This window comes from Saccopteryx leptura, chromosome 6 (assembly GCF_036850995.1).
Source record: "Saccopteryx leptura isolate mSacLep1 chromosome 6, mSacLep1_pri_phased_curated, whole genome shotgun sequence".
Lineage (NCBI taxonomy): Eukaryota > Metazoa > Chordata > Mammalia > Chiroptera > Emballonuridae > Saccopteryx > Saccopteryx leptura.
This window is the reverse complement of record NC_089508.1, coordinates 147,914,763-147,942,099: the sequence shown is the minus strand read 5'-3', so window position 1 is coordinate 147,942,099 and position 27,337 is coordinate 147,914,763. Positions and strand designations below refer to the sequence as shown.

Here is a 27,337-nt window from a genome sequence, read left to right as displayed (position 1 = left end):
AAACTACTTTTAGCCAGGCTCACTGTGTATAGAATACACCTAAACTATGTGTGTATTCAATGTACAAAAGTAACCTTTGATGAAGTAAGGCACAGCAAGTAAGGAATTATCATACAGTGTAGTAAGTGTCCATCGCTGGGAATATACTCAGGAGGGGCATGTTACCCAGACTTAGAAGGAATAGGTAAATAAAGACTACAGTGAAATCTAATACAGAAATTATACCTTACATCCTTAAAATTAACTCATTATGTGTTGTAGAATTGAGTGCCTGAAACCTGTATTACTGTGTTAACTAGTGTCACCGTAATACTTCATTTTTGAAAAAAAAAAATTGAGATAAATATCTGAGTAACTTATCCAAGCTTACAGTAAGTGGCAAAGTCAGATTCAACTTGATCTCACTCTGAAGAATACATTTTGTATATACACTGCCTAAATTTGCCTTATTACTATAAGTAAAGGGTGAAGAGAAGACAATCTGTGAGTTAGCTTTCTGCTTTTTTTGTTTTTTTTAAGTGAGATGAAGGGAGCTAGAGAGACAGACACCCACATGTGTCCCAACTGGGATCCACCTGGCAACCCCCATCTGGGGCCAATGCTCGAATCAACCGAGATATACTCAGTACCCAGGGCAGACACTCAAACCAGTTGAGCCACTGGCTGCTATAGGGGAAGAGAGAGAGAGAAGGGGGAGAGGGAGGGAAAGAGAAGCAGATGGTTGCTTTTCATGTATTCCATGCCCGGGGATCGAACCCAAGATGTCTGCATGCCGGGCCAATGCTTTATCCACTGAGCCAGCTGACCAGGGCTGGTTCTTGCTTGTTAATAGTTCATTACAAGTCTTATTAGCTCTGATAGCTCCAAGATAGTAATGATGACCTCATCTTAACTTGATTAAATCTGCAAAGAACCTATTTCCAAAAGATCACATATGCAGGTACTAGGGATTAGGACTTTGGTATTGGTACTGGGGATTAGGACTTTAACATGTCTTGGGGGGGACACAATTCAAGCCATGACAATATAAATATACCAAACATTTTATTTATCCATTCATGAGTTGATGAACATTTGGTTTGTTTCTACTTTTTGACACTATTATGAATAATACTACTATGGACATTCATGTATAAGTTTTTGTGTAAATTCATGTTTCCATTTTCTTGGGTATATACTTAGGAATGTAATTTCTGGGTCATATAATAATTCTACATATAACTTTTGATCAACTGCCAAACTGTTTTCCAAAGCATCTATACCATATTACATTCCCACCAATAATGTGTAAGTTTCAACGTTTCCACATCCTTGCCAACATTCATTTTTTACTATCTTTTTTACTATACTCCTCCTACTGGAGTGAAGTAGTATAACTGAAATTTAAATTTGAATTTCTCAAATGGCAGATTGTATTAAGCATTTTATGGCTTTAATAGCCATTTGTCTATCTTTGGAGAAATATCTATTCAAATCCTTAGCCACCTGACCTGTGGGTGGCACAGTGAATAAAGCGTTAACCTGGAATGTTGAGGTTGCTGGTTCAAAACCCTAGTCTTGCCTGGTCAAGGCACATACAAGAAACAACTACGAGTTGATGCCTCCCACTCATCTACACTCCTTTCTATCTCTCCTTTCCCTAAATCAATAAATAAAAACAAACAAACAAAAAAAAGAAATCCCAAAAAACAAATCCTTTGCCTATTTAAAAAAATTGTTATTGAGTTGTAAAAGTTCTTTGTATGTTCTAGATAACTAGCCCCTTATCAAATATATGATTTGCAAATACTGTATTCCCATTCTGTGGAATGTCTTTTCTCTTTTTTGATACTATCCTTTTCCTTTCTATTTTCATTTATTTTCTTCTTTTTCTAAGTGAGAGAAGGGGAAATAGAGAGACAGACTCCTGCATGTGTCCGGACCAGGATCCACCTGGCAGCCCCCATCTGGGGCCAATGCTCTGCCCATTGGAGTCATGCTCTCAACTTAGCTATTTTTAGCACCTGAGGTGAAGGCTCCACAGAGCCATCCTTAGCGCCCAGCACCAATGCACTGGAACCATTTGAGAGACATAGCTGCAAAAGGGGAAGAGAGAGACAAAGAGGGGAGAGAGAGGGGTAGAGAAGCAGATGGTTGCTTCTCCTGTGTGTCCTGACTGGAATTGAACCCAGGACAATCATATGCTGGGCCAACGCTCTACCATTGAGCCAACCTGCCAGAGCCCCCTCTCTCTTTTTAAAATAAAAATTTTAATAATAATAAAGGTGATAAATGTGTAAAGATTAAGAAATAGTAGTAAAGAGAGACAAATATACTATTATGGAAAATGATTTGACTTTGGGTGGTGCGTACACAACACAGTCAACAGTTCAAGTGCTATAGAAATGTTTACCTGAAACCTATGATCAATGTCATCTCATTAAGTTTAATTTTCTCAATAAAATTATTAAGAAAAATAATTTTAAGGAAAAAAAGGAGTTGGCCAGTTGTTTCTGCATCCTGATACTATTACTGTAGAGCCCATGCAGTCCCTTAGCTAATATGCCTAAGGAAACCCAGACTCATGCCAGCTGATGGAGGAGGAGGAGGAGGAGGAAGAAGAGGAGGAGGTGGTGACATTTGCCTTACAGACATAAATTGCCCAGTTTATGTCACCAATCATCGATACTTTCTACTCAAAGAGTTTTCTGAGAAAGCTTATTTCAAGTTCACAGGAAGCTCTGAACAAGATCAGATGTGAAATCTGATCCTGTAAACTCAACTCTGGGAAAGAGCTACACACTAATCTCATTCCAAATTGATAAGACTAAACCCTCACTATTGTGGATACTGGAATTGGAATGACCAAAGCTGATTTGATCAATAATCTAGGTACTGTTGCCAAGTCTGGGACCAAAGTGTTCATGGAAACACTGCCAGCTGGTGCAGTTATTTCTATGATTGATCAGTTTGGTGTCAGGTTTTCCTTGGCCTACTGGTTGCTGAAAAAGTAACCATGATTACCAAATGTAACAGTGATGAGCTTAGGAGTCTTCTGCTGGAGGACCAATCACAGTTAGGACTGATACAGGGGAACCATCGATCATGAAACAGAGGTTATCATGTATTTGAAAGAAGACTAAACTGAATAGGGGGAAGAGAGAGAGATATAGGAGATTGTGGCAAAACTCGATTTTTTTGGCTATGCCATTACTTTCTTTGTGGAGAAGGAACATGATAAAGAACTTAGTGATGATGAGGGTGAAGGAAAAGAGAAGAAAAGGAGTCCAATGACAAACCCACAATCAGAGATGTTGGTTTTGATGAAGAGGAAGAAGAAAAGTATGGTGGCAAGAAGATGATCAAGAAGTATAACAATGAAGAAAAACTACCTGACCAGTGGTGGTGCAGTGAATATACGTCGACCATGGATGCTGAGATCCCAAATTTGAAACCCTGAGGTCACTGGCTTGAGCGCAGGCTCATCCACCTTGAGTGTAGGATCATAGACATGATCCCATGGTCACTGGCTTGAGCAAGGAGTCACTGACTCAGCTGTAGTCCCCCGGTCAAGGCACATATGAGAAGCAATCAGTAAACAACTAAAGTGCCGCAACTACATGTTGATACTTCCCATCTCTCTTTCTTCCCCCCTTCCTCACCTCCCCTTTCTCACGTACAAACAGAAAAGAACTGGGGAAAAAAAGTCAATTAGGACCAGAAATACTGAATATTATTAATGAAACATGGGAAATTGTACAAGAGCTTGACTAATGACTGGGAGGATCACTTGACAATGAAACATTTTTCAGTTAAAGGACAATTGGAAATGAGAACCCTTCCTTTTGTCCCAAGATGTGCTCTCTTTGTCTTATTTGAAAATAGTATAAAGAAAAGAACATTAAGTTGTATGTTCACAGTTTATATCATGGATAACTGTGAGGAGCTAATCCCTGAATATCTCGATTGCATTAGAAGTGTGGTGGACTCTGAGAATCTTCCTCTAAGTATTTCCTGGGAGGTGTTACAACAAAGCAAAATTTAGAAAGCTATCAGAGGCTCTGGCCAGTTGGCTCAGTGGTAGAACATTGACCTGGCGTGTGAAAGTCCTGTTTTTGATTCCTGATCAGGGTACACAGGAGAAGTGACCGTGACCATCTTTTTCTCTACCCCTTCCTCTCCCCGCTTTCTCTCTCTTTTCCTCCCGCAGCCATGACTCTGATTGATTCGAGCACATCAACCCCTGGTGCTGAAGATGACTCCGTGGAGCCTCCACCTCAGGTGCTAAAAATGGCTCAATTGTGAATACTGGCCCCAGTTGGGGTTGCTGGGTTGATCTGGATCTGGGTTCATGTGGGAGTGTGTCTCACTGTCTCCCCTCCTCTCACTTAAAAATAAAATAGTTATCAGAAAGAACTTAAAAACTGCTTAGAACTCTTCATTTAACTGGCTGAATATAAAGAGAAGTACAAAAAGTTTTATGAGCAGTTCTTTAAAAATACTAAACTTGGAATACATGGAGACTCTCAAAATTGGAAGAAGCTTTCAGAGCTATTAAGATACTATGCACATCTGCTTATGACAGTGGTTCTCAAAGTGTGTGCCAGGGCACACTGGTGCGCCCTAGAAGATTTCCAGGTGTGCCCTATGGTATTCCAGAGAAATATGTGCCTGTTGAGGACCAAAACACCAACAGGATTTTTGGAGTTTAGATTTTTGGGGGACAGAGGTGTGGGGAATTGGTTGTAAGCTGACAGTCTGCCCAACCCCTCACCTCACTTGCCTGATTAAGTTGCAAAAGGCTGTTAAGCTGTGGTGCTGGATTGTTTACACTACCCGCCATGTTCCCCAGAAAGACTGGAGGCAAGTTTCTTCTATCCTCTGTTTGGTGTAAAGTTAAGATGATATGTATGGTGGGGATTTTCTGCACTCAACACAAGTAGGAGTAAAAAGAGAGGAATTCTTCAATGTATTGACAAGGAAATGAGAGTTTGCCTTTCAAATATATGCCCAAACATTGAAGAAATCACTAGGACACATCAGGCTCATGTTTCTCATAAACACAAGAATGAAAAAACTTAACACATTTGTGCAGGGACCTGCCGAATTTACTAAATCTTACTAAGAATGTATCTATATATATAAAAAGATAACGTTTTTGTCATTTTTTAATTTTTAACCCTTTTTTTATGAATTCTAAAAAGCATAACTCAAAAAATATAACATAAAAATGTTTCTTAATGTCAGAATAAATTTAATTTTGTTGTATTTATTTTGCCTAATTACCATAAAAGCACTCTTGGACTTTATATTTTTTTCTTTAATATTTGACTTATTATATTTCTCAGATATTTGTATCATATATAGTGCGCCTACAATTATTTGTAGAATTTTAAATGCGCCCTGACTTCAAAAAGTTTGAGAAACACTGGCTTATGATGATGAGATGGTTTCCTTCCAGGACTATTGCACGAGAATGAAAGAGAACCAGAAAGACATCTATTACATCACAGGTGAGACTAAGGACCAGTACCTAACTTGGCCTTCCTAGAGCATCTTCAGAAGCACAACCTAGAAGTGAGCTATATCAGTGTTTTCCCCCCAGTGGTATCAACATCATTGTGGTTAACTCCTTCCGGGACTGCAGGAAAATTCTGGCAGACCAGCACTGGTCGGTGGACTGGAGGGGTAGGGGTGAAAAACACTGATATGTGATTGAACCTATTGATGAGCATGGAGAGAAAGACTTGAGTGTGAGTCACCAAAGAGGGTTTGGAACTTCTAGAAGTTCAGGTAGAGGAAAAAAACAAGTTTGAAAACCTCTGCAAAAGTATGAAGAACATCTTGGAGAAAAAGGAAAAGGTGGTAGTGTCAAGCCAATTGGTGGCATCACCAGACTGCATTGTCACAAGCACCTGCTGTTGAAAAGCACACTATGGAAAGAATCATAAAGGCTCAGGCCTGAGAGAAAGCTCAACAGTGGGTTACATGGCAGCAAGGAAACACCTGGAGACAAACTCCAACCATTCCAACATCAAGATCTTAAGGCAGAAATCAGGCTGACAATGATGACAAGTCTGTGAAGTCCTGCTTTATGAGACTATGCTGCTGTCTGGCTTCAATCTGGAAGATCCTCAGACACATGATGACAGAATATACAAGATGATCAAACTTCATCTTGGTATTGATGAAGATGACCGCAATGCTAATGACAGCGGTGTTGTAACTGAGGAGATGCTGCCCTTCAAAGGAGATGATGCTGTCACGCATGGAGGACATAGACTAAGCTCACTTGAAGAATTACCTGTACACATGTTCAATACTTTTAAAAAATGTTTTTAATTTAATTTATTGGGGGAAACACTGGTTAACATAATCATACAGGTTTCAGAAGCCCAATTCTACAACACATCTCTCTACAGCATATGTGTTCACTCCATAGGTCAAATCTTCATCCGTCACCATTTTTCGCCCTATACCCTCTTCCTCCACCCCCACCCCACAACTGCTGTTGTACATGTCCGGGAGGGGTTTTTTTAGTCCTTTTTTTTTTTTTTGTCTCTCTCTCTCTTTTTTTTTTTTTTTACAGGAACAGAGAGAGGGATAGATAGGAACAGACAGACAGGAACGGAGAGAGATGAGAAGCATCTATCATCAGTTTTTCGTTGGGACACCTTAGTTGTTCATTGATTGCTTTCTCATATGTGCCTTGACCCAGGGGCTTCAGCAGACCGAGTAACCCCTTGCTCGAGCCAGCGACCTTGGGTCCAAGCTGGTGAGGGGTTTTTTTTGTTTGTTTTTTTTTGGGGGGGGGGTTGCTCAAGCCAGATGAGCCCGAGCTCAAGTTGGCCTTGGGGTCTCAAACCTGGGTCCTCTGCATCCCAGTCCGATGCTGTATCCACTGCGCCACCGCCTGGTCAGGCTTTTTGTCTCTTTTATATCTCTCCAACTCCCCCTACACCACCCCAATAGCTGTTAGCCTACTCTCCATCTATGAATCTGTCTCTATTTTGCATGTTAGTTCATTTTGTTCATTAGATTCTACATATGATTGAAATTGTATGGCACTTGTCTTTCTCTGACTGGCTTATTTTCACTTAGCATAATACTCTCCAGGTCCATCCATTTTGTTGTGAAAGGTAAGATTTTCTTTTTTATGGCCTTGTAGTATTCCATTGTTAACTTTTTCCATTCCACAGCTTTTTTATCTACTCATTGACTGGTAGGCACTTGGGCTATTTCCTTTATTCCCTCTGATAATATATATTCAGGGATTTTTTTTCTTTATTTTTAATAGCATTTTTAAAATCTATATGGCATGACAATAACTACTTACAGGAAAGATAAGGTTTCTTTCTGCTTCTAAGTGTATGATACTGTGATACTTTAGGTACTAAAGCAGAGTTTTTCTTTTCAAGTTTCATGCTGGTGTATTTCAACCGAAAGAGGTTATCTTTATTGTGAGATGTGTATAACAAACTCTATGTGAGTTTGTTAACTGTGGTCTAAAGTGTTTATTTCTCAAGAGAATTCCTTAGTAGACCAAATCTTTTGTCACTGAAGTGTTCTGAGATACAATGTACATGGTTAAAACAACTTTCATTCCTAGGATCTACTTCTTAAATCTTTATCCCCTGTAGTTATCAACTACATCTATGGCCTCTAGAAATTAGTATGTTAAGCTGAGCCAACTTGATGAGAGTGACTACCCATAGGACTTATTTTCCAAAGAAAAGTATTATTTAGAGTAGCAAAATTATAAGCAGACTTAGCTATGTTGTAAAGCCGTTAGAAAGTAACTTAGAGCAAATTTTGTGAATGGAAATACAGTTCTCAGGTCACATTCTGCTTTTAAAAGGTTATGACAAATACAGATGAATTAAAATAAAGTCTTGAAGAAATAGTGGCGCACAAATACCAGTACGTGTCTACTTCTTGCTACATACGCCTGATTCCTACTCCCAGAAATAATAGCTTTTAGTCATTTTAACTATTTCTTTTGATATTTGTTTACCTTCATGTTTCTTTTTTTTTTTTTTTTTCTTTTTTTTTTTTTTTGCATTTTTCTGAAGCTGGAAACAGGGAGAGACAGTCAGACAGACTCCCGCATGCGCCCGACCGGGATTCACCCGGCACGCCCACCAGGGGCGATGCTCTGCCCACCAGGGGGCGATGCTCTGCCCATCCTGGGCATCGCCATGTTGCGACCAGAGCCACTCTAGCGCCTGGGGCAGAGGCCACAGAGCCATCCCCAGCGCCCGGGCCATCTTTGCTCCAATGGAGCCTTGGCTGCGGGAGGGGAAGAGAGAGACAGAGAGGAAGGCGCGGCGGAGGGGTGGAGAAGAAAATGTGCGCTTCTCCTGTGTGCCCTGGCCGGGAATCGAACCCGGGTCCTCCGCACGCTAGGCCGACGCTCTACCGCTGAGCCAACCGGCCAGGGCCTACCTTCATGTTTCTAAACAAGCTTAAACTGCTATTTATTTATTTTCTTTTTGGAGATAGTAATTGTTGACTTAACTATGGAGGTTGAGAACTAAACTCCCCCTTACTCCCTGTTCCTCTCAATATAAAATTTTGATGGATCAGTTTTCATCTCTGATATCATTTGACAATAAAACTTATCCACACCTCAGCTCTCTAATATAAATATATAATTACATTACCTTTAATATCTGACACTTAGTTTTTCTTGAAATTATTAACTTCTTTGTTTTATCATTGGTTAGTTTCCTATATATCTATTCCCAAACTGAACAAAACTAAAGTCTACCAGTTTTATTTTTTCCCTAGTAACATCTTTTCTGGGGTAATTCAGGCTTTCTCTGTAGTCCAAACTAGTTGCTTCCTTGGCTGGTGGCACAAATGCTGAGCTGTATTTGTCCTTTACCATCATCTCTGCCTCTCCTGTGTTGGATCACCTTTTTCCTGATTCCTATGCTTTTTTCTTTGTGCTTCATCCCTTGATTTGGTGGAGCACATGTAGTGGAACACATGTAGTGTTCCAAGAAAAGATGTATGACATGTAATAAGAGACTGCGTTTCTGAAAAGGTCTATTTGCCATTGTAGTTAGGTGATAATTTTTATGTATGGTGTTCAGAGCTGGACATTTTTTTTCAAAACTTGAAGATATTATATGGCTCTGGTCGGTTTGCCCAGTGGATAGAGTGTTGGCCTGGCGTTCATATGTCCCAGGTTGAATTCCCAGTCAGGACACACAAGAGAAGCAACTATTTGCTTCTCTTCCCCTCCCTCTCCTCATTCTCTCTCTCTTCCTCTCCTGCAGCCAGTGGCTTGATTGGTTTGAGTGTCCATCCCCAGCGCTGAGGAGAGCTCTGTTGATCCACGCTCATTAGCCTCAGTTACTAAAAATAGCTCGGTTGATTTGAGCATCAGCCCCAGACAGGAACTGTTGAGTGGATTCCCGGTCGGGACGCATGCAGGAGTCTGTCTCACTGTCTCCCTCTCACTTAAAAAATAAAATAAAATAAAAAATATATAGTATTGTCTTCTCACAGTGATGCTATTTGGAAGTCACATACCATTCTGATTTTCTACCCTTTATATGTGAACTGTTGCTCTCTCAGATTTTTCTTTTTATTCGCCTTGTGCTGAATGTACATCATAATGAGCTGTGGTAAGGGTTTCATGTTGGGCACTTGGTAGAGCACTTTCAATCTAGTAACTCATGCAACTTACTTGGTGAAATTTTCTTTATTTATTCTTTCTTTTAATTTGTTTTCTCTTGTTGGAGCCATCTAGACCAGGGGTCCCCAAACTACGGCCCACGGGCCATATGCGACCCCCTGAGGCCATTTATCCGGCCCCTGCTGCACTTCCGGAAGGGGCACCTTTTTCATTGGTGGTCAGTGAGAGGAGCACATTGACCATTTCATTAGCCAAAAGCAGGCCCATAGTTCCCATTGATATACTGGTCAGTTTGATTTAAATTTACTTGTTCTTTATTTTAAATATTGTATTTGTTTCCGTTTTGTTTTTTAACTTTAAAATAAGGTATGTGCAGTGTGCATAGGGATTTGTTCATAGTTTTTTTTATAGTCCAGCCCTCCAACGGTCAGAGGGACAGTGAACTGGCACCCTGTGTAAAAAGTTTGGGGACCCCTGATCTAGACCAATCCCTTAATTTTCTGATCTCTTCTCTCCTCAGTTTCTTTCTCAGTTTTATTCTACTTTCTGGGTAGTGTTTCTCAATGTAATCTTTGTTCTCATTCATTTGACATCCCAGAGCTCTTGGGAGTTTTCTGAATGTTCCTTTTCTAATTTAACTTCTTTTTGTTGTTATTCCATGTTTGCAATAACTTAGGAGTTAATTGTAGTTCTTTGGTTTTTGTTTTATTTGTATGTTTTCTGCTACTCATTTCCTGTTTCTGTTTTGCCTTTGAAGTTGTAGGTTTTCTAAAATATATAAAATATTTAAAATAGTGCCTAGCACACAAGATATACTCAATAAATGTTAGATATTATTTTCTAGTGAATGGACTGGAGGAGAGGAGGGGAGGGTGACAGAGTGACAAATCTTTGTAAGTAGTCTAAGAGGGAGATGGGGAACATTTGAACTTAAATAGTTTGGTGGTTTGGAGACTAGACAAAGATTAGCTATCCTGAAGTTTCCATGTGAAAAGTAAAGTAGATTTAAAGGTGACCTTGAGATTGCTGCCCTGAGAAATTCTATGTCTTCTATAACTGAAATTGAGAAGACAGGAGAAATTTAACATTGGGGAAATAATATTGAGTACTTTTTTGGACTTGAGAAGTGTGAGGTGGCTTTAGCCTGTCACTAAAGCCTCTTCACAGTCTGTCTCCTACCAGGCTCTTTTCTCTCCATTTGCGGCGGGGGTGGGGGGTGGGGGGGGGGCACAGTCTTAGAATATTCAGAAGTCTTAGCATTCTACTTACCTTTTGAGTATTCATAATTGAACTTGCCTAAATTACCTGAAACATTTTTCTGGGCTCTCTTAAGATATAGTAAGTTCATGAGTTTGTGTATATACACATCTCACTTTAAGAACAGACAAAGGCCTCAACATGTTAAGAAAAATGGTAATAATACTTACTAGACTGGTAAAGTTGCTTACTTTAGCAGACTGGTTTTGGCAGGGAGGTTATTGGCTTTTTAACTATCCTTGTATTGTTTTGTTTCAAATAACTTTGTGTTATTTTTGTAAATAAAGTTATTTTTTTAATTTAAAGATAATAATCAGTGTAAAGGTATTTTGGGAAACCCCAGTTTTCATCAATGACTTTGAAAACTAGTCTAAGAGACAAACAAAAATAATAATTGTTTAAATCTTGTAATTACGTAAAATGTAACTTTTTTTGACATCTGAGTTCTGATTTTCTTGATAGGTTTTACAGCTCTTTAAAACATTGCACAGAACCAGACAACAAGTTTTTAAAAATGATACCAGAGCATTAGAAGGTAAGTTTATTTTTTTTTTCACTTTGGAATAAGTCCATTCTTCAGGTGGCTGCTAATATATCCAAGAAACCCTGAATAGTCAAGACTTGTCATAGGGAATGACCTTCACTATTTCTTCCCTAATGTTATATGTTATAATTTTTTGAGGATTATATACTTAAAGTCATTTTTATAATCAAATTTTCACACTCTTTAGGACCAAGTGCTACCATATTGTTAATGCCTTGTGTCATTTTAGAAGTGACAGCAACTATTAAGGAGAATCTATCCCAAAGAGTTCCAAATTCAGTATTTCACTGTTTTAGGTGGTTCCTATCTTATCTGGAAGTCAAGAGCTTTAAAGCTTAGTTCTGTGTTGGTCATGTTCAGTTCCAATCCTCATACATTTCTAAACTTCTTTAACCTAGGTAAAGTGTCTCCACTGTCCCTAGGAATTCAAGTGTTTGTTATTCACCAAAAATAACTTCTTGAATATTAAAGTATATTATATTGTACTTTACACAAATTTCTCATTTAATTCATATAACAGCCCTGTGATGTAGTTGCTATTATAATTTTTAATTTTTCAGATAAGAAACTAACAAAATATAAAAGGAATTGCCCCACATTATATTTAATAAGAAGTAGAGTTAGGATTCAGCCTAAACAGTCTAGCTCTAAAACGCAAAGTCTCAACCACCTTACATATTGAAATTATAAGCATAGAAGGAAGATTTTATGATTATTCTCAATCAGAATAGCATACTTTTGTTGCTGTAATTGTTGGGTTTTTTTTAAGATTTTATTTATTGATTTTATAGAGGAGGGGGTGGACAAGAAGTAGTTGCTTCACTCACTCTAGCTGTTCCTTGGTTGCTTGTCATATGTACCGTGACTGGGCAAACCCAGGGTTTCGAATTGGCAACCTCATCATTCCAGTTCAGCGCTCTAGCCACTGTACCACCACCGGCCAGGCACTGTAAATGTTTTTAAGTGCGATAATTATAAGAACAGCTTATATTGTATATTTACTAAGCACTTACATGGATCATTCCATTAAATGCTCACAGCAACACAATAAGGCAGTTTGTCAGATTAAACTGAATTATGCTGCTATAATGATGCCAAAGATTTAGTGGTGTGAGTCAAGAAAAGTTTTATTTATCACTCACTTTACATGTCAGCCAAGGCACTTAATTAAGGCTGTGTATCTTTAATTTATGTATGTATGTGTGGTTTAATGTGTTTGTATGTATTACTACTAAGTTTGCCATCTTAAAAACATTTTTATTTAAATTTTTATATTTATAGAAACAAAGCATTGTATTGGATTTATTAGAATCTAATAGGTAAAGGTACACAAATGAAAGTGGATAAAAGGCAGGGAACAGCCTGACCAAGATGGAGGCACAGTGGATAGAGCATTGGCCTGGGGTGCTGAGGACCCAGGTTCGAAACCCCAAGGTTGCTGAGTTGAACGTGGGCTCACCAGCTTAAGCGTGGGATCGCCGACTTCACCAACTTGAGCGTGGGATTATAGACATGACCCCACGGTCACTGGCTTGAGCCCAAAGGTCATTGGCTTGAAACCCAAGGTTACTGGCTTGAGCAAGGGGTCACTGGCTCAGCTGGAACTCCCCAGTCAAGGCACGTATGAGAAAGCAATCAATGAACAACTAAAGTGCCACAACTCTGAGTTGATGCTTCTCATCTCTCTCCCTTCCTATCTGTCTGTTCCTATCTGTCCCCCCCCCTAAAATAAATAAAAGGCAGGAAACAAAAATATAGTGCTGAAGGTTTATACTGTATTAGGTTTAATTACAAATTTGCCAGCCTGTCAAAAGCTCCCCAAGAGACTTCTTTAATAAGTTTCTTATTTCTATACTTTGTTTTACATGGGACAAAACTATTTTCTCTACTAGAGAAGTAGTCGTTCATAATGAATAGTATGTAAATTATTGGGACAGGAATTTTAAATTAGAAAAGCAAATAACTGTGTACTTTTCTTTCTGTAGCAGCCAGAATAAAGATAAATGAAGAATTCAAAAGTAATAAAAGTGAAGCTTCTCCTAAGAAAATAGAAGAGGTACAGTAATTGAATTTTTCAAATATAATAATGCTCTTCTTTTGTTTGTTGGGGTTTCTTTTAATTGAGTTTATTGGTGTGACACTGGATAAATAGTAAAACTCCTGTAAATTTTCTTAGCAACTAGAGGAAATGATGAAAATAGAGGTGTTATATGAAATAAAAACCTTAATCATTAAAGCGCTATAGATAACCCTTACTTATTTGGTATGGCTCACCTCATCCGGGTCATGTGCTTACACCCATAAGGCAGCAGGTTGCCTGGTGAAATGAACATGGATATAGTCATGGTTAAAACAAGAGCAGTTGAATCAATCGCAACACCCATAGCAATGCTGTCTTTACTTTAGGCAAATGACTGAAGCTAAAGAGAATGAGTGCTATAATAAGTTAGAACTACAGAGAAAATGTCTACTCATTTAGGTCAACTAGACAGATTTTTTTTTTCTAATTCATATGTTGGCAGTGTTAGTTAACCAGCCACAATTATAAACTACTTTTGGTTTGCTTCTATATTTGCATTTTAGTCACTTATTCTAATTGAAGACAGTGTACTGACATTAGTTTGTGAGCTCCCTAGTACTTCCAGTGAATGTTTATTAAAAAATACACAATGATTTGTTCCCTGTATAAAATCATGCTGTGTATATACCCTATCTCAGTTCTGAGTTTCCTAAGTTTTCCTGTATCTGACCTTGTATAAATATAGGGAAAGGACCCATAGGAAGAAAATGAAGAAGGGAAAATTATTTGCAGAGGTATTTATGATGCCAAGAGTCAGTTTGGTAAAATGGAAGGTACAAATTAGAGAAATTCTTCCATGTTTAATAGAATTTCTACATGATAAAAAAATTGGGGGCCCTGGCTTGGTAGCTCAGTTGGTTAGAAGGCCATCCTACATGCCCAAGGTTGCAGGTTCAGTCCCTCATCAGAGCACATACAACAATCAACCGCTGATGGCATGAATAAGTAGAACGAAAAAATCAATTTACCTCTCCCTCCCCATCTCTACCTCTCCTTCACTACCCTTCCTCTCTCTTTCTCTAAAATCAATAACTTAACATTTTTAATAAGATAATGCTTTGTTATAAATGCTTTTCTATATTTCAAAAAATGCTATTTTTGAAATAGTAACTACACTGCTCACAAAAATTAGGGTATATTTTATTGCTTCACATTCATTTTGAAATATCCCCTAATTTTTGTGAGCAGTATATTTGTAATAATCAAGCTATTGAGACAGTGAAATAGGTTAAATATTTCTATCCCATAAAATAAAGAAAAAGGGAAAGTTTTCTTTTTTTTTTTTTTTGAGGCTAAATAGCATGTTATTAAACAATGAATAGGTTAACAATGAGATCAAGGAAGAAATAAAAAATTACCTGGACAAATGAAAATGAACACACAACAACCCAAAATCTATGGGACACTGAAAGCAGTCCTGGGAGCAAAGTTCATAGCATTACAGGCCTACCTCAGAAAGCAATAAAAAGCTCAAATAAATAATCTCACCCTACACCTAAAAGAACTAGAAAAAGAACAACAAATTAAGCCCAGAGTAAGTAGAAGGAAGGAAATCATAACGATCAGAATAGAAATAAATGGCATAGAGACTAAAAGCAATACAGAATATCAATGAAACTAAGAGCTGGTTCTTAGAAAAGGTAAACAAGATTGATAAACCTTTAACCAGACTCATCAAGAAAAAAAGAGAGGACCCAAATAAATAAAATCAGCAGTGACAGAGAGGAAGTAACAACCGGTATCACAGAAATACAAAGGATTGTAAGAAAATACTATAAACAACTATTTTCCAACAAGTTGGACAACCTGGGCAAAATTGATATAGTCCTAGAAACATACAATCTTCCGAAACTGAATCAGGAAGAATAAGAAAACCTGAGGAGACCTATTACAACTAATGAAGTCAAAGCAGTAATAAAACTTGTGTTTAAAACCTGAGGACAAACCCTACTATTGATGACTTTCAATTATCACAAGCAGCCAGGGAAGCCATCAAAAGACTTCCAGTACAAAAGCTACAAGTGTGTAGCCTTGGCTGACAGACACTGTAAGTAGACACTTTTATAATACCTGTAGGCATTATAGATAAGAACATTTAAAGAATTTTCTTAAAATAAAAACAAAAGATGAAGATTTAGTGAAACTGTAATAATAGATTATTTTTATCCACATGTTAATAACTTATTTTCCTTAAAAATTCTTAAACAGAGATAGTAACTAGAAACTAATTTTAATAATTAAATCCTTGTTTTATAAGGTTTTAGCTTACAGAAAAAACTAGATACCAAAATAGCATCTGTATCCATGTTATAATAAGTCCACAATGTTTAGTAGGGAAACAATGGTGGAAATTTAAAACACCCCATTAAGTTGATGTGTTCATATGAGCAAAGACAGTTATCGATATCTAAGATGTGATTTAGTTACAAAGTTTAAGAAAAGAATAGGTAAAACTTCAGTTAGTTTTCACACTAGTTATAGATATATCTTACTTAATACTCAGTTTCACAGGCTCAGATGATCCACTGATGTTGACAGGGAACTGTTCTTCAAAGTGCCCCAGGATGGAAGAGCTGAAGGAAATCTGGATAGCCTGCACTCCGCTAGGTTCGATGAGGCCTTCCATGGGACTGAAAACAAAGCAGGCACCCATAGCCGAAGTGGGAGAGGGCATCAATGCTGCCTTTGTTGGATAGTATTGTCTCGTAACAATGTACAGATCCGATAAAAACTTTTCCAATATCCAGTAATTCAAAGTTGAAGTGAATCTTTGGTCCCATTCCTTCCCCTTTGACTCGGAGGGGCAAACGAATCTCTCGGCCTCTGTACCCCATCTCCTTCTCTCTCTACAAACTGGCTTCTCCTTCAGCACTCTGCCATATTGGCTACTTCTCCTCTCCTCCATGTGGACTTTCTCTCCCCTCCTCCAGCATGGGCTCCTCTGCCCCATTTTATAGTGTAGAAATAAAAAACCGGGAAAGTTTTCCCTTAAGCATATGACGGGAAACAGGAACTATACAGAAATTATGATGATGTTATAATTAAGTCATGACTTGAATAGGAGTTAAAAGATGTACTGTAGGCCCTGGCCGGTTGGCTCAGTGGTAGAGCATCAGCCTGGCGTGCAGAAGTCCCGGGTTCAGTTCCCCGCCAGGGCACACAGGAGAAGCGCCCATCTGCTTCTCCACCCCTCCCCCTCTCCTTCCTCTCTGTCTCTCTCTTCCCCTCCCGCAGCCGAGGCTCCATTGGAGCAAAGATGGCCCAGGCGCTGGGCCTCTGCCCCAGGCGCTAGAGTGGCTCTGGTCGCAACAGAGCAACGCCCCGGAGGGGTAGAGCATCGCCCCCTGGTGGGCGTGCCGGGTGGATCCCGGTCGGGCGCATGCGGGAGTCTGTCTGACTGTCTCTCCCCGTTTCTAGCTTCAGAAAAATACAAAAAAAAAAAAAAAAGATGTACTGTATGGGAATTTATATTGTATGCTATTCAGTAGACTGATAACAATTCGGCAATTTTTAAATTTTGAAATCATGATTTAAAATCTTAAATTCTTTTTATATCAACTACATGAACAAAATGAACTACAGTCTCCCAAATTCATTTTACTTACTTTTAGAGTACTAATTTAACATTAAGCAATCTAGGAATTATATATTTGTTATACACAAATATATATTTTCTACTTTCTATAACTGCATATATTAACTATTTAGTAGCTTTTGGATAATTACATTGTCCAATTATATATTAGAGAGTTCATTAGTCTTGGCACCAAAAGGAAACTTAAGCATAGACCCACAGTTCTCAAACATTTTGGTCTCAAGACCCCTTTACATTCTTAAAAATTAGGACCCTGAAAAGTACTATTTATGTATTGTACCTAACAATATTTACCATATTAGATTGTAAAACTGAGAAATTTTAAATATGTATTGATTAAATCATTTAAAGATAATAAACCCATTACATCAGGGGTCCCCAAACTATGGCCCAAGGGCTGCATGCGGCCCCAAGGCCATTTATCCAGCCCCAACTGCACTTCCGGAAGGGGCACCTCTTTAATTGATTGTCAGTGAGAGGAGCATAGTTCCCATTGAAATACTGGTCAGTTTGTTGATTTAAATTTACATGTTCTTTATTTTAAATATTGTATTTGTTCCCATTTTGTTTTTTTACTTTAAAATAAGATATGTGCTGTGTGCACAGGGATTTGTTCATAGTTTTTTTTATAGTCCGGCCCTCCAATGGTCTGAGGAACAGTGAACTGGCCCCCTGTGTAAAAAGTTTGGGGACCCCTGCATTACATGTTAACAAATACATTACTTATGAAAAATAACTGGATTTTCAAAATAATTTAGTGAGAAGAGTGACATTCTTTACTTTTTTTGCAAATCTCTTTCATGTCTGGCTTAATAGAAGTCAGCTAAATTCTATCTGCTTCCTCATTCAATATGATGTTTTTTAGGCTGAAGTATATGAGAAAATTCAGCCTCACACAAATAAGAAGTTGGATATATTATAAACTTTTCAAATAATTGAATACTCTTTGATATAGCAACAAGTGATAAATTTTCTTAAAGATTAGTTGCAATGTGGAATTCTGTTTCTGTTAGACCAATGGAGATATATATATATATATAGATATATAGATATATATAAACACACACACACACTTTTTTTTTTTTTTTTTGATCCAGGATTTATACTCGCCACCTGTTCATTCCCTCTGGTTTCCCAGAGAATGGGGAGAAGGGAGGGAGAGAGAAGCAGATGGTCACTTCCCTTGTGTGCCCTGACTGGAATCGAACCCTGGGATGTCCATATGCCAGGCTAATGCTCTTATCCACTGAGCAAATGGGTCAGGGTGTAAAGGGTGTATTCTATTACTCTTCTGCTCAAAACCCCATGACTCCTTGACTCATTCAGTGCAAAATCTAAAGTTCTTACCTTCCATGACCTATAAGACTATATCATCTGACCCCTCTTAACTTCCCACCACACTTCACTCATTTTCCAAAAAGAAATCTATCAAATGCCCAAGTCTGAGTAATCACAGTTTGCCTGCCTGTCATTGGTTTATTGAAGTATAAATGCTATTTCATAGAGAAAGCTCTACTACTGTTCACAACTCAAACAATGCAGAGAGCTCTAGTATTAATGAAAATAATTTTGATGTCTTGGGTTGCCTGAAAGCATCTCAGGATCCCCCAGGGGTCCACTGTGTTAAAAGTTGCTGTTCTAGTCCAGTTCTTCATTTTGTAAATAATGATGTCTGAAATTGAGAGGAGATTATTAACCCAAGGTCATACACTTCATGACAGAGCCAGAGTTGGTATCCAAGAATTCTGACTTCTAATCCAAGACTCTAATGTTTAGAACATCCAGCTCTATAAAAGGAAGATTAGCCCCCACAAAAACTGTACTTTAAATAAATTATAAAATATATATACAAAACAATACTCTAAATCTATTTTGGAATAAAATATGGAACAGATGGATAACGTTAAAAGTGTGTGCCTGTCTGAGCCCTCTGTACACTTGGGATGGTTATAGAAAGTTAAAGGCAGCACTACATTTTCAAAAATAGTGCCTTCAGCCTTGGCCAGGTGGCTCAGTAAATAAAGCGTTGTCCCAGCGCACAAGACGTTGTGGGTTCAACCCCCACCAGTGCACATACAAGAAGCAATCAGTGAGTGCACAGCTAGGTGGAACAACTCAGTGGAACACGGAGTTGCTGCTTCTTTCTCTCTTCCTGCCCCCGCTTCTCTCCCTCCCTCTCTGTCTATCAAATCAATGGGGGAAAAAAGTGCATTCATATGAACCCTTGAAAAAACACCTAAGGGGTTTATTCTATGTGTTTGGCTTTCTTAACAGCTAATAAAAATAGGTTCCGATGTGGAATTATTACTCAGAACATCTGTTATACAAGGTATTCACACAGACCATAATACACTGAGTAAGTAAAAATATTTTCTTATTGCAATGTGTTTTAAAAATATTGAATAATTACAATGCTTTAATTGCTGACTACTAAACAGCTTGATTTTGCCAGAAATTATAGTATATATTTTATACATTTGTAAAGCTAACATTTAAAAATGCTGAATTCTGAAACTTTGTTTTACCAGATGTTTTCCTTTTTTTTTTTTTTTTTTTTTTTTTTTTTTTAGCAGCAAGAGAGACAGATGGGGACAGACAGGCCAGAAGGGAGAGAGATGAGAAGTATCAATTCTTCATTGCCGCTCCTTAGCTGTGGCTCCATAGTTGTTCATTGATTGCTTTCTCATATGTGCCTTGAGGGGGGGGGGGCTATAGCAGAGCTAGTGACCCCTTGCTCAAGCCAACAACCTTGGGCTCAAGCCAGCGACCCTAAGGTCATGTCTGTGATCCTATGCTCAAGCCAGCAACCGCACACTCAAGCCAGATGAGCCTGCACTCAAGCCGGCAACCTCTGGAATTCTAGCCTGGGTTGTCTGCATCCCAGTCCTATGCTCTATCCACTGTGCCACCGCCTGATCAGGCTTCCTTTTCTTTTTTAATTTTTAAAAAAAATTGTAATGGCTCCTTATGTTACAAAACTACCTTATAAAAACAGTGTGACTATATTTATCATATTTATTTGGGGTTCTTAGTATTTCTAGTATCATTTGTCACCTACTTAGACTAAGTCTGTTTCTTTATCTTTTATTCTTTGCTTAGTTATTTTAATGCAGAAAAATTGGGATTATAGGAAATAAAAACAGAGTAGAAGATCCTTTATTATACCCCAAGTGTCCTGGCAGAATCTCATTTCACCTTATATTTTGTTTTATTTGTGTTTATTTGAGGACAACAATAACAACAACAACAAAAGAAAAATTAAACCATTTTTGAAAGGCTTTTTTATCTTTAAAGAATTGAAATATAACATGCAAACAGAAAAGTACCCGATTTATAACTGTACAGCCCAATGAATTTTCACAAAGTAAAAGACTCATGTAGCCAACATCCACATCAAGTTATATAATACGACCAGTATCCTCATGGCCTTATATACTCCCAGTCACCTCTTCCCCCAAGCATAACCACTGCCCTAACTTTTTTTTTTTGCCCTAACTTTTTAACACTATCAACTTTTAACTTAATAAAGTGTTTTAACTTTATATAAATGGAATCATATAGGATTACTATTTTGTCCAGCTTTCTTCTCTCTATATTTGTGAGAATCATCTATATTGTTGTGTATAGCAACATTTCTATGAATAGTGTTTGAATATACTATATAGTATTCATTCTCTTGTTTGGTTAGGTTGTTCCTAATTTTGGACTATAATAAATAATGAGTCTGTGAACATTCTTCTATGTGCCTTTGGTTTAAAAAATGTGAACACACATACATATATAGTTCATTTTCTTGGGTATATGTATATCTAGCAGTGAATTATCCAGGTAAAAGGGATTATGTATTTAATTTAGCTTTAAGTAAATACTTCTAACCAGTTTTCCAAAGACACTTCCAACAGCAGTGTCTAAGAGTTTCAGTTGCTTTATAGCCTCCCAACACTTGGGTTGGAACTGGATGTCTCTTTAATTTTAGTCTTTCTGGTGGTTGTATAATGGAATCACATTGTGATTTTGATTTGCATTTCTCTGTTAACTAATGAAGTATTAGCATGTTTTCAGTTGTTTAATGGCCAGTTATTTTATGAAATGGCTATTCAAGTTTTTTGCAATTATCTGCCTTTTTACTATTGATTTGAAAGAATTCTTTATATGTTCTGAATATACATCATTTGTTGGATATATGTATGAAAGAAATCTTCTACTTTGTGTCTTGCTTTTTCTTTTTGGTAATGTTATCTTTTGATGAGAAGCTCTTAATTTTAATGTAGTTCAATTTATCCATTTTTTCCCCCTGTGGTTAGTATAGTAAGTCCACAATGGCACCAATAGTTTCTGCAACTTTATGTGAAGCGACATGATAAAACCAGTTTTTCTGCTGTCTAATTGATACAAATAAGAGTTAAGATCCTAAGGCTTCTCATTAATGTTATACTGATATGAGATTGGAAAAAATGGCATTATTTCAGGACCTGTTGTACTTTTTGAGTCCTGTTTAAGTGTTATTAAAGCAAGGTCATAAAGAGATTTTCATATGCTTTCTTCCAAAAGCTTTATTGTTTGATATTTCCAGTGGGTTGTTTGTATCAACTAGAGTTGATTTTTGTATGTGGTGTGAGATAGGGGTCAAGATTTACTTCTTTTACATGTGAAGAGTCAACTGATCTAGCATTTATTGAAAACACCATTCTTTCCCTACTGTACTGTAGCGTAACCGCGGTCCATCTACACCTATCCCCTGCCTCAGCAACCACCAATCTGTTCTCTTTGTCTATGGGTTCAGTTTTTGTTTTGTTTTTAGATTCCATATGTAAGTGAGATTATATAATATTTGTCTTTCTCTGACTTATTTCACTTAGCATAATATGCTCAAGGTTCATTCACACTGATTTCTTTATTTTGTATGGCTGAATAATATTTCATTGTATGGGTGTGATATGCATACATGTGCACATAAAATACACACATTTTCTTCATTCATTTGATGGTGAGCACTTAAGTTGTTTCCATGTGTTGGCTGTTGTAAAAAATGATGCTGCAGTGACCATGGGGGTATAGATATCTTTTTGAGGTAGTGATTTCATTTTTTTTGGATAAATACCCACAAATGAAATTACTGGATCGTGTGGTAGTTCTGGTTGAAATACCAATTTACATTCCCACCAGTGCTCCCCAGGATTTCCCTTTCTGCATCCTTGCAAACGGTTTTTATTTCTTGTCTTTTTTATAATAGCCACTCTAACAGGTTTGAGGTGCTATCTCATGGTTTTGATTCTCATTTCCGTGATGATTAGTTATGTTAAGCACCTGTTGGCCTTTTGTATGTCTTCCTTGGAAAATGTCTATTCAGATCCTCTGCACATTTTTAATAGGATTGCTTTGTTTTGTTTTGCTATTGAGTTGATGTGAATTCTTTATATATTCTGGATATTAGCCCCTTATCAAATATATGATTTGCAAATGTTTCTTTCTATTCTTTAGGTTGCTTTTTTTATTTTGTTGATGATTTCCTTTGCTCTACAGAAGCTTTTTAGTTTAATGTGGCATCACTTGTTTATTTTTGCTTTTCTTGCATTTGTTTTTGTTGTTAAATCCAAAAAAATATTGCCAAAACTGATTTTAAGGAGTTTACTGCTTATGTTTCCTTCTAGGAGTTTTGTTTTCAGGTCTTATGTTCAAGTCTTTAATTCATTTTGAGTTAATTATTTGTATGGTGTAAGATAGAGATCCATTTTCATTCTTTTGTATGTGATTCAATTTTCTCAACTATTTATTGAAGAAACTATCTTTTCCCAATTGCATATTCTTGGCTCCTTTACCATAAATTAATTGACCATATATACATGGATTTATAGTAAGAGCTTCTATTCTGTTCCATTGATTGGTGTGTCTGTTTTTATGTTTCTGTTTTATACTGTTTTGATTGATACAGCTTTGTAATATACTTTCAAATGAGGAAGTGTGATGTCTCTGGCTTTTTATTTTCCTCAACGTTGCTTTGGTTATTTGGGGCCTTTTGGGGTTTCATACAAATTTTTAGATTGTTCTATTTCTGTGAAAAATGTTACTGGGATTTTGATAGGGATTGCACTGAATCTATAACTTGCTTTGTGTAGTGTGGAACTTTTAACAATATTAATTTTTCCAGTCCATGAGCACTGAATATCTTTTCATTTGTTTGTGTCTTCTTCAATTTCTTTCATTAATGTCTTACAGTTTTCTGTGTATTGGTCTTTCAACTCCCTACTTAAAATTGTTCCTAGGTTTTTGCTCTTGATGAAGTTGTAAATAGGATTGTTGTCTTAATTTCTCTGATTGGTTATAAGTGTATAGAAACTCAAAGGAATTCTATATATTGATTTTTTTATCCTGCAACTGTACAGAATTCATTTAGTAGTTCTAACAGTTTCTTTAGAGCTTTCTATGTGTAATGTTATGTCATCTATAAATACAGTTCTACTTTTTCTGATTTGGATGCCTTTTCTTTTTCCTGTCTAATTGCTCTGGCTAGGACTTCAAATACTATGTTGAATAGAAGTGGTGAGAGTGGGCATATTGTCTTGTTTCTTAAAAGAAAAGCTTTCAATTTCTCACCATTAAGTATGATATTAGCTGTGGGCTTGTTATAAAGCTGTGGGTTTTAGTATGTTGAGATATGTTCCTTCCCCACCCTTTGTTGAGAGTTTTTATCATGAAAGAATTTGAATTTTGTCAAATACTTTTTCAGCATATATTGAGTTGATCCTATGATTTTTTAATTTTTATTTTATTTTACTTTACTTAATAATTTTTTAGAGAGAGACAGGAACATCAAGCTGTTCCTGTATATGCCTTGACCGAGAATCTAACCAAATCTGTGCTTCTAACCAAGCTACCTGGCCAGGGCATAATTTTTTCTTTTGATTGATTGATTGGTTGATTGATTTTGTTTTCTTAGAGAGACAGAGGATGAGAGAGAGGGGGGAGGGAGAATGGAAGCATCCATTTGTTGTTTCACTGAGTCATGCATTCATTGGTTGCTTCCTGTCTGTGCCCTGTCCAGAGTCAAACCTACAACCTTGTTGTTTCAGTAAAATGCTCTAACCTACTGAACAAACCAGCCAGGGCCTGATCTTATGATTTTTATCCTTCATTTTGTTAATGAGGTATATATATCACATTGATTGATATGTGGATGTTGAACCATTCTAGCATCGCTACAATAAATTAATTTCTTTAAAATTGTTGAATTTGATTTATTATTTTGTTGAGAATTTTTTGCATCTAAGTTCATCACGGATATTGGCCTATAACTTTTTTTTTTTTTTTTTAGTGTAGCGTATTTGTCTGATTTTGGAACTAATATAATGCTGGCTTCATAAAATGAGTTTGGAAGTATTTCCTCATGTTCTATTTTATTTATTTAAAATCTTGACCCAAATTTTGATTTGGGGCTATAGTTGAGGTTAAGCCTTTTTTTTTTTTTAAGAAAATTATTTTTTTTTACTTTATTTTTAAATTATAGTTTATATTCAGTATTTTTCTTATTAGTTTTATATGTACAGCATTGTGGTTAAACAGTCTTATACTTTACAAAGTGATCCCCCCTATCTTTCAAGTAACCATATGTCACCATACACAGTTATTACAATATTATTGACTATATTTCCTATGCTGCACTTTACATCCCTGTGACTTTTTTTGTAACTACCAATTTGTACTTAATCCCTTCACCTTTTCACCCAGTCCCTCAGCCCCCTCCGCTCTGGCAGCCATCAAGCTATTCTCTGTATCTTTGAGTCTGTTTCTATTTTGTCTGTTTATTTCGTTCTTTAGATTCCACAATAAGTGAAATCATGGGGTATTTGTCTTTCTTTGATTTATTTCACTGAGTATAACAACCTTTAGGTCCATCCATGCTGTTGCAAATGGTAAGATTTTTTTTTTTTATGATCAAGTAAGAAATTACTTCTTAATGATACATTTAACATGGCCATAGTAGATAAAAAGTTTCTTAGGGGCTTAAAGTATAAGAAAAAAACTAATGTTGTGGTACTTGATTATAATATATAGAGCAAAGTCAGGGTTTTATACCTAGAAAACAAAACTACAGTGAAAAATTGTATACTGCATGCAAATTGCCTGTGATATATTTGGCCAATTAAAATGTTAGCAATTAATAAATATCGAAAATATTCATTGTAGGATATCATTTGATTCCAAAGATTATCTAATAAAGTGCATTGTACAATGGATGGAGTAGTGAAATTTGACAGGTTTTCTGGTTATTTACCACTCTTTAAATGTCCTTGTTTTGTTTCCAGAGTGAGTTCTAAATCCCCAGGATAGAATCTAGAAAATTCAGTTCTTCAGTTTCCTGTGCAACTCAAGCACAAATGTCTGACATGGGTGCAGCACATGTACCTGTATTCAAAATGAAATTGAGAAAAGAGGCTTGGCACAGAATCTCTTTTGCTGGCAGGAGTAGCATCAGTGGTTGCAGAATCGAATGACTGATCCAGAGTGACATTGGGGTGGTGGCAGGAGCAGATGTAGTAAGGAGCATCTGAAGTTTAGCATCTTGTGCTCCATGGGGGAAGAAATAGTCACAGTTTCTTCTAGTGCCTCATAGTAGCAGCAGTTTTGTATCAACAGGCCAGTTCTGTGGCATGGCGTTGGACACTGTTCCTAGAAGCTGAGCTGCAAGCCTGCCTAACTCTTGAGCCCTTACAACAATTCCATGTGTTAGACCAAATGAATGCCTTTTCAGCATAATGTGCTGGAGTCAGCTTGTTACTTTTAACTAAGAACAACTGAACTTGTTAGCAGAAGTAAAGTACTGGAAATTGCACAACCTAAAATGTGAATTTAGTTGAATCAGAGGCAGGGCAGGTGGGAGGGGACATGATTAGCATGGACCTGACCACTGTTACATAGTGGTAAATGTAAGGGTAATGCCTCCCACTGCTTCTCGGAACATAGACCCCTACAGAAATAGGGGAAATACTCAGAATGTCAATGTGTGCTGATTATGTCTTTCTTTCTGCTTTCTGCAAAATATTGAAAAAGATGGTGAATGCAGATTAAGATAGTTGGTCTGCAAAGCAAAGATGGAAGGAAGTACTGCTTTGCTAATAAGCAGCACTATTCTGTCCACATCTGAAGTCTACTTGATTGAGAGTCCTATAATTTAGAGTAGCAATTTTCAACCAGTGTGCTGCAAGAATTTCTAAAATGTGCATTCCCTGACTATTAGGGGCACTACCTTCTTTTCCCTTAGACTGTCAGATAAGAAAATGACAAAAGCCAACACAACATAGCTGTTCTGTATGAATGCGTCAAAATTATACCTCTTTTTTTTTCAGATCAGCAAAAAATATAGTATATTTTGTGCTGTGCCACAGAATTTTAGTCATTAGTTTATGTGTGCCATAAGATAAAAAAAGCTTGAAAATTGCTGATTTAGATGTTTGCAGGGTTGAAATGCCAGTTGCTCCTATCTACTAAAACTAAAGCCAAAACAAGAAGGGGACTTCTGAGCTCTAACATGAAATAAAAATCAATGTCCCAAACTTTCTCTTTTGCCCAGCAAAGATCAGATATAGGATGCCTTTACTCACTGGAGCCTGTAGTTTTTCATTACTTTTAGAAGTGTACAGTCGCTACGGTTAGGAGATGGACAGAACACAAAAGCGATTACCAAAGGGTGAAAATCTTCATGCTTCGAAACTGCGTTAAGATGTTTGCCTCTGGCTACTTGTACATAGCAATGACTGAGGAAAAAACAAATAGGAAGCTTAGAAAGTTTTGGAATGAATTATATTGGCAAGACACTCCCAGCCTGGCTATTACTCTTCAATTCTCAAGGCTATCCTTGTGCCCCTGAACTCATATCAACCAGAAGTGGACTGTGAAAACTTCAGAGCCTCAAAGAAGGGCGTCTTCCCCAATATCCCTACCTCTAGATAAGGAGGATCTTCCAGAGGACAGGACGAGGGGCTGTGAAGGACAGTGGACAAGAGAAGGTTTTTGGGTCTCCCAGAACATAGGATTTGGTGCTGCCAGATTGGCTGACTAGGGAATTAATTGCTTTGCCAAAAGCAAGTCTTTGCTTTTCCTGTCCACTAGAATTTAGGATTTGCTGTGGAATAGACTGCCATGTGTTTCCCATTTTCATTACTATATCCTGTTTATTCTTTACTGTAGTCTCATGGGTATCTACCATGTGAGCCACAGCTGTACCTAATGGAAAGGCTG

At 37.3% G+C, this 27,337-nt stretch overlaps 1 protein-coding gene and 1 pseudogene across 2 annotated transcripts in view; both read left to right on the top strand.

The window, feature by feature from the left end:
* LYRM7 (LYR motif containing 7) overlaps positions 1–27,337 on the top strand; it is a 33,477-nt gene that overhangs the window by 1,441 nt on the left and 4,699 nt on the right. Inside the window, exons 2-5 of one of the 2 annotated variants that reach the window (XM_066388078.1) lie at positions 4,190–4,260; positions 11,345–11,417; positions 13,412–13,482; positions 19,376–19,457. In XM_066388078.1, coding sequence (XP_066244175.1) covers positions 4,192–4,260; positions 11,345–11,417; positions 13,412–13,482; positions 19,376–19,457 — 295 coding nt within the window. In that variant the 5' untranslated portion in view covers positions 4,190–4,191. The remainder of the gene's footprint in view (positions 1–4,189; positions 4,261–11,344; positions 11,418–13,411; positions 13,483–19,375; positions 19,458–27,337) is intronic. The other variant, XM_066388077.1, reaches the window with a different exon arrangement.
* On the top strand, positions 2,574–3,439 carry LOC136376002 (heat shock protein HSP 90-alpha A2-like; annotated as a pseudogene).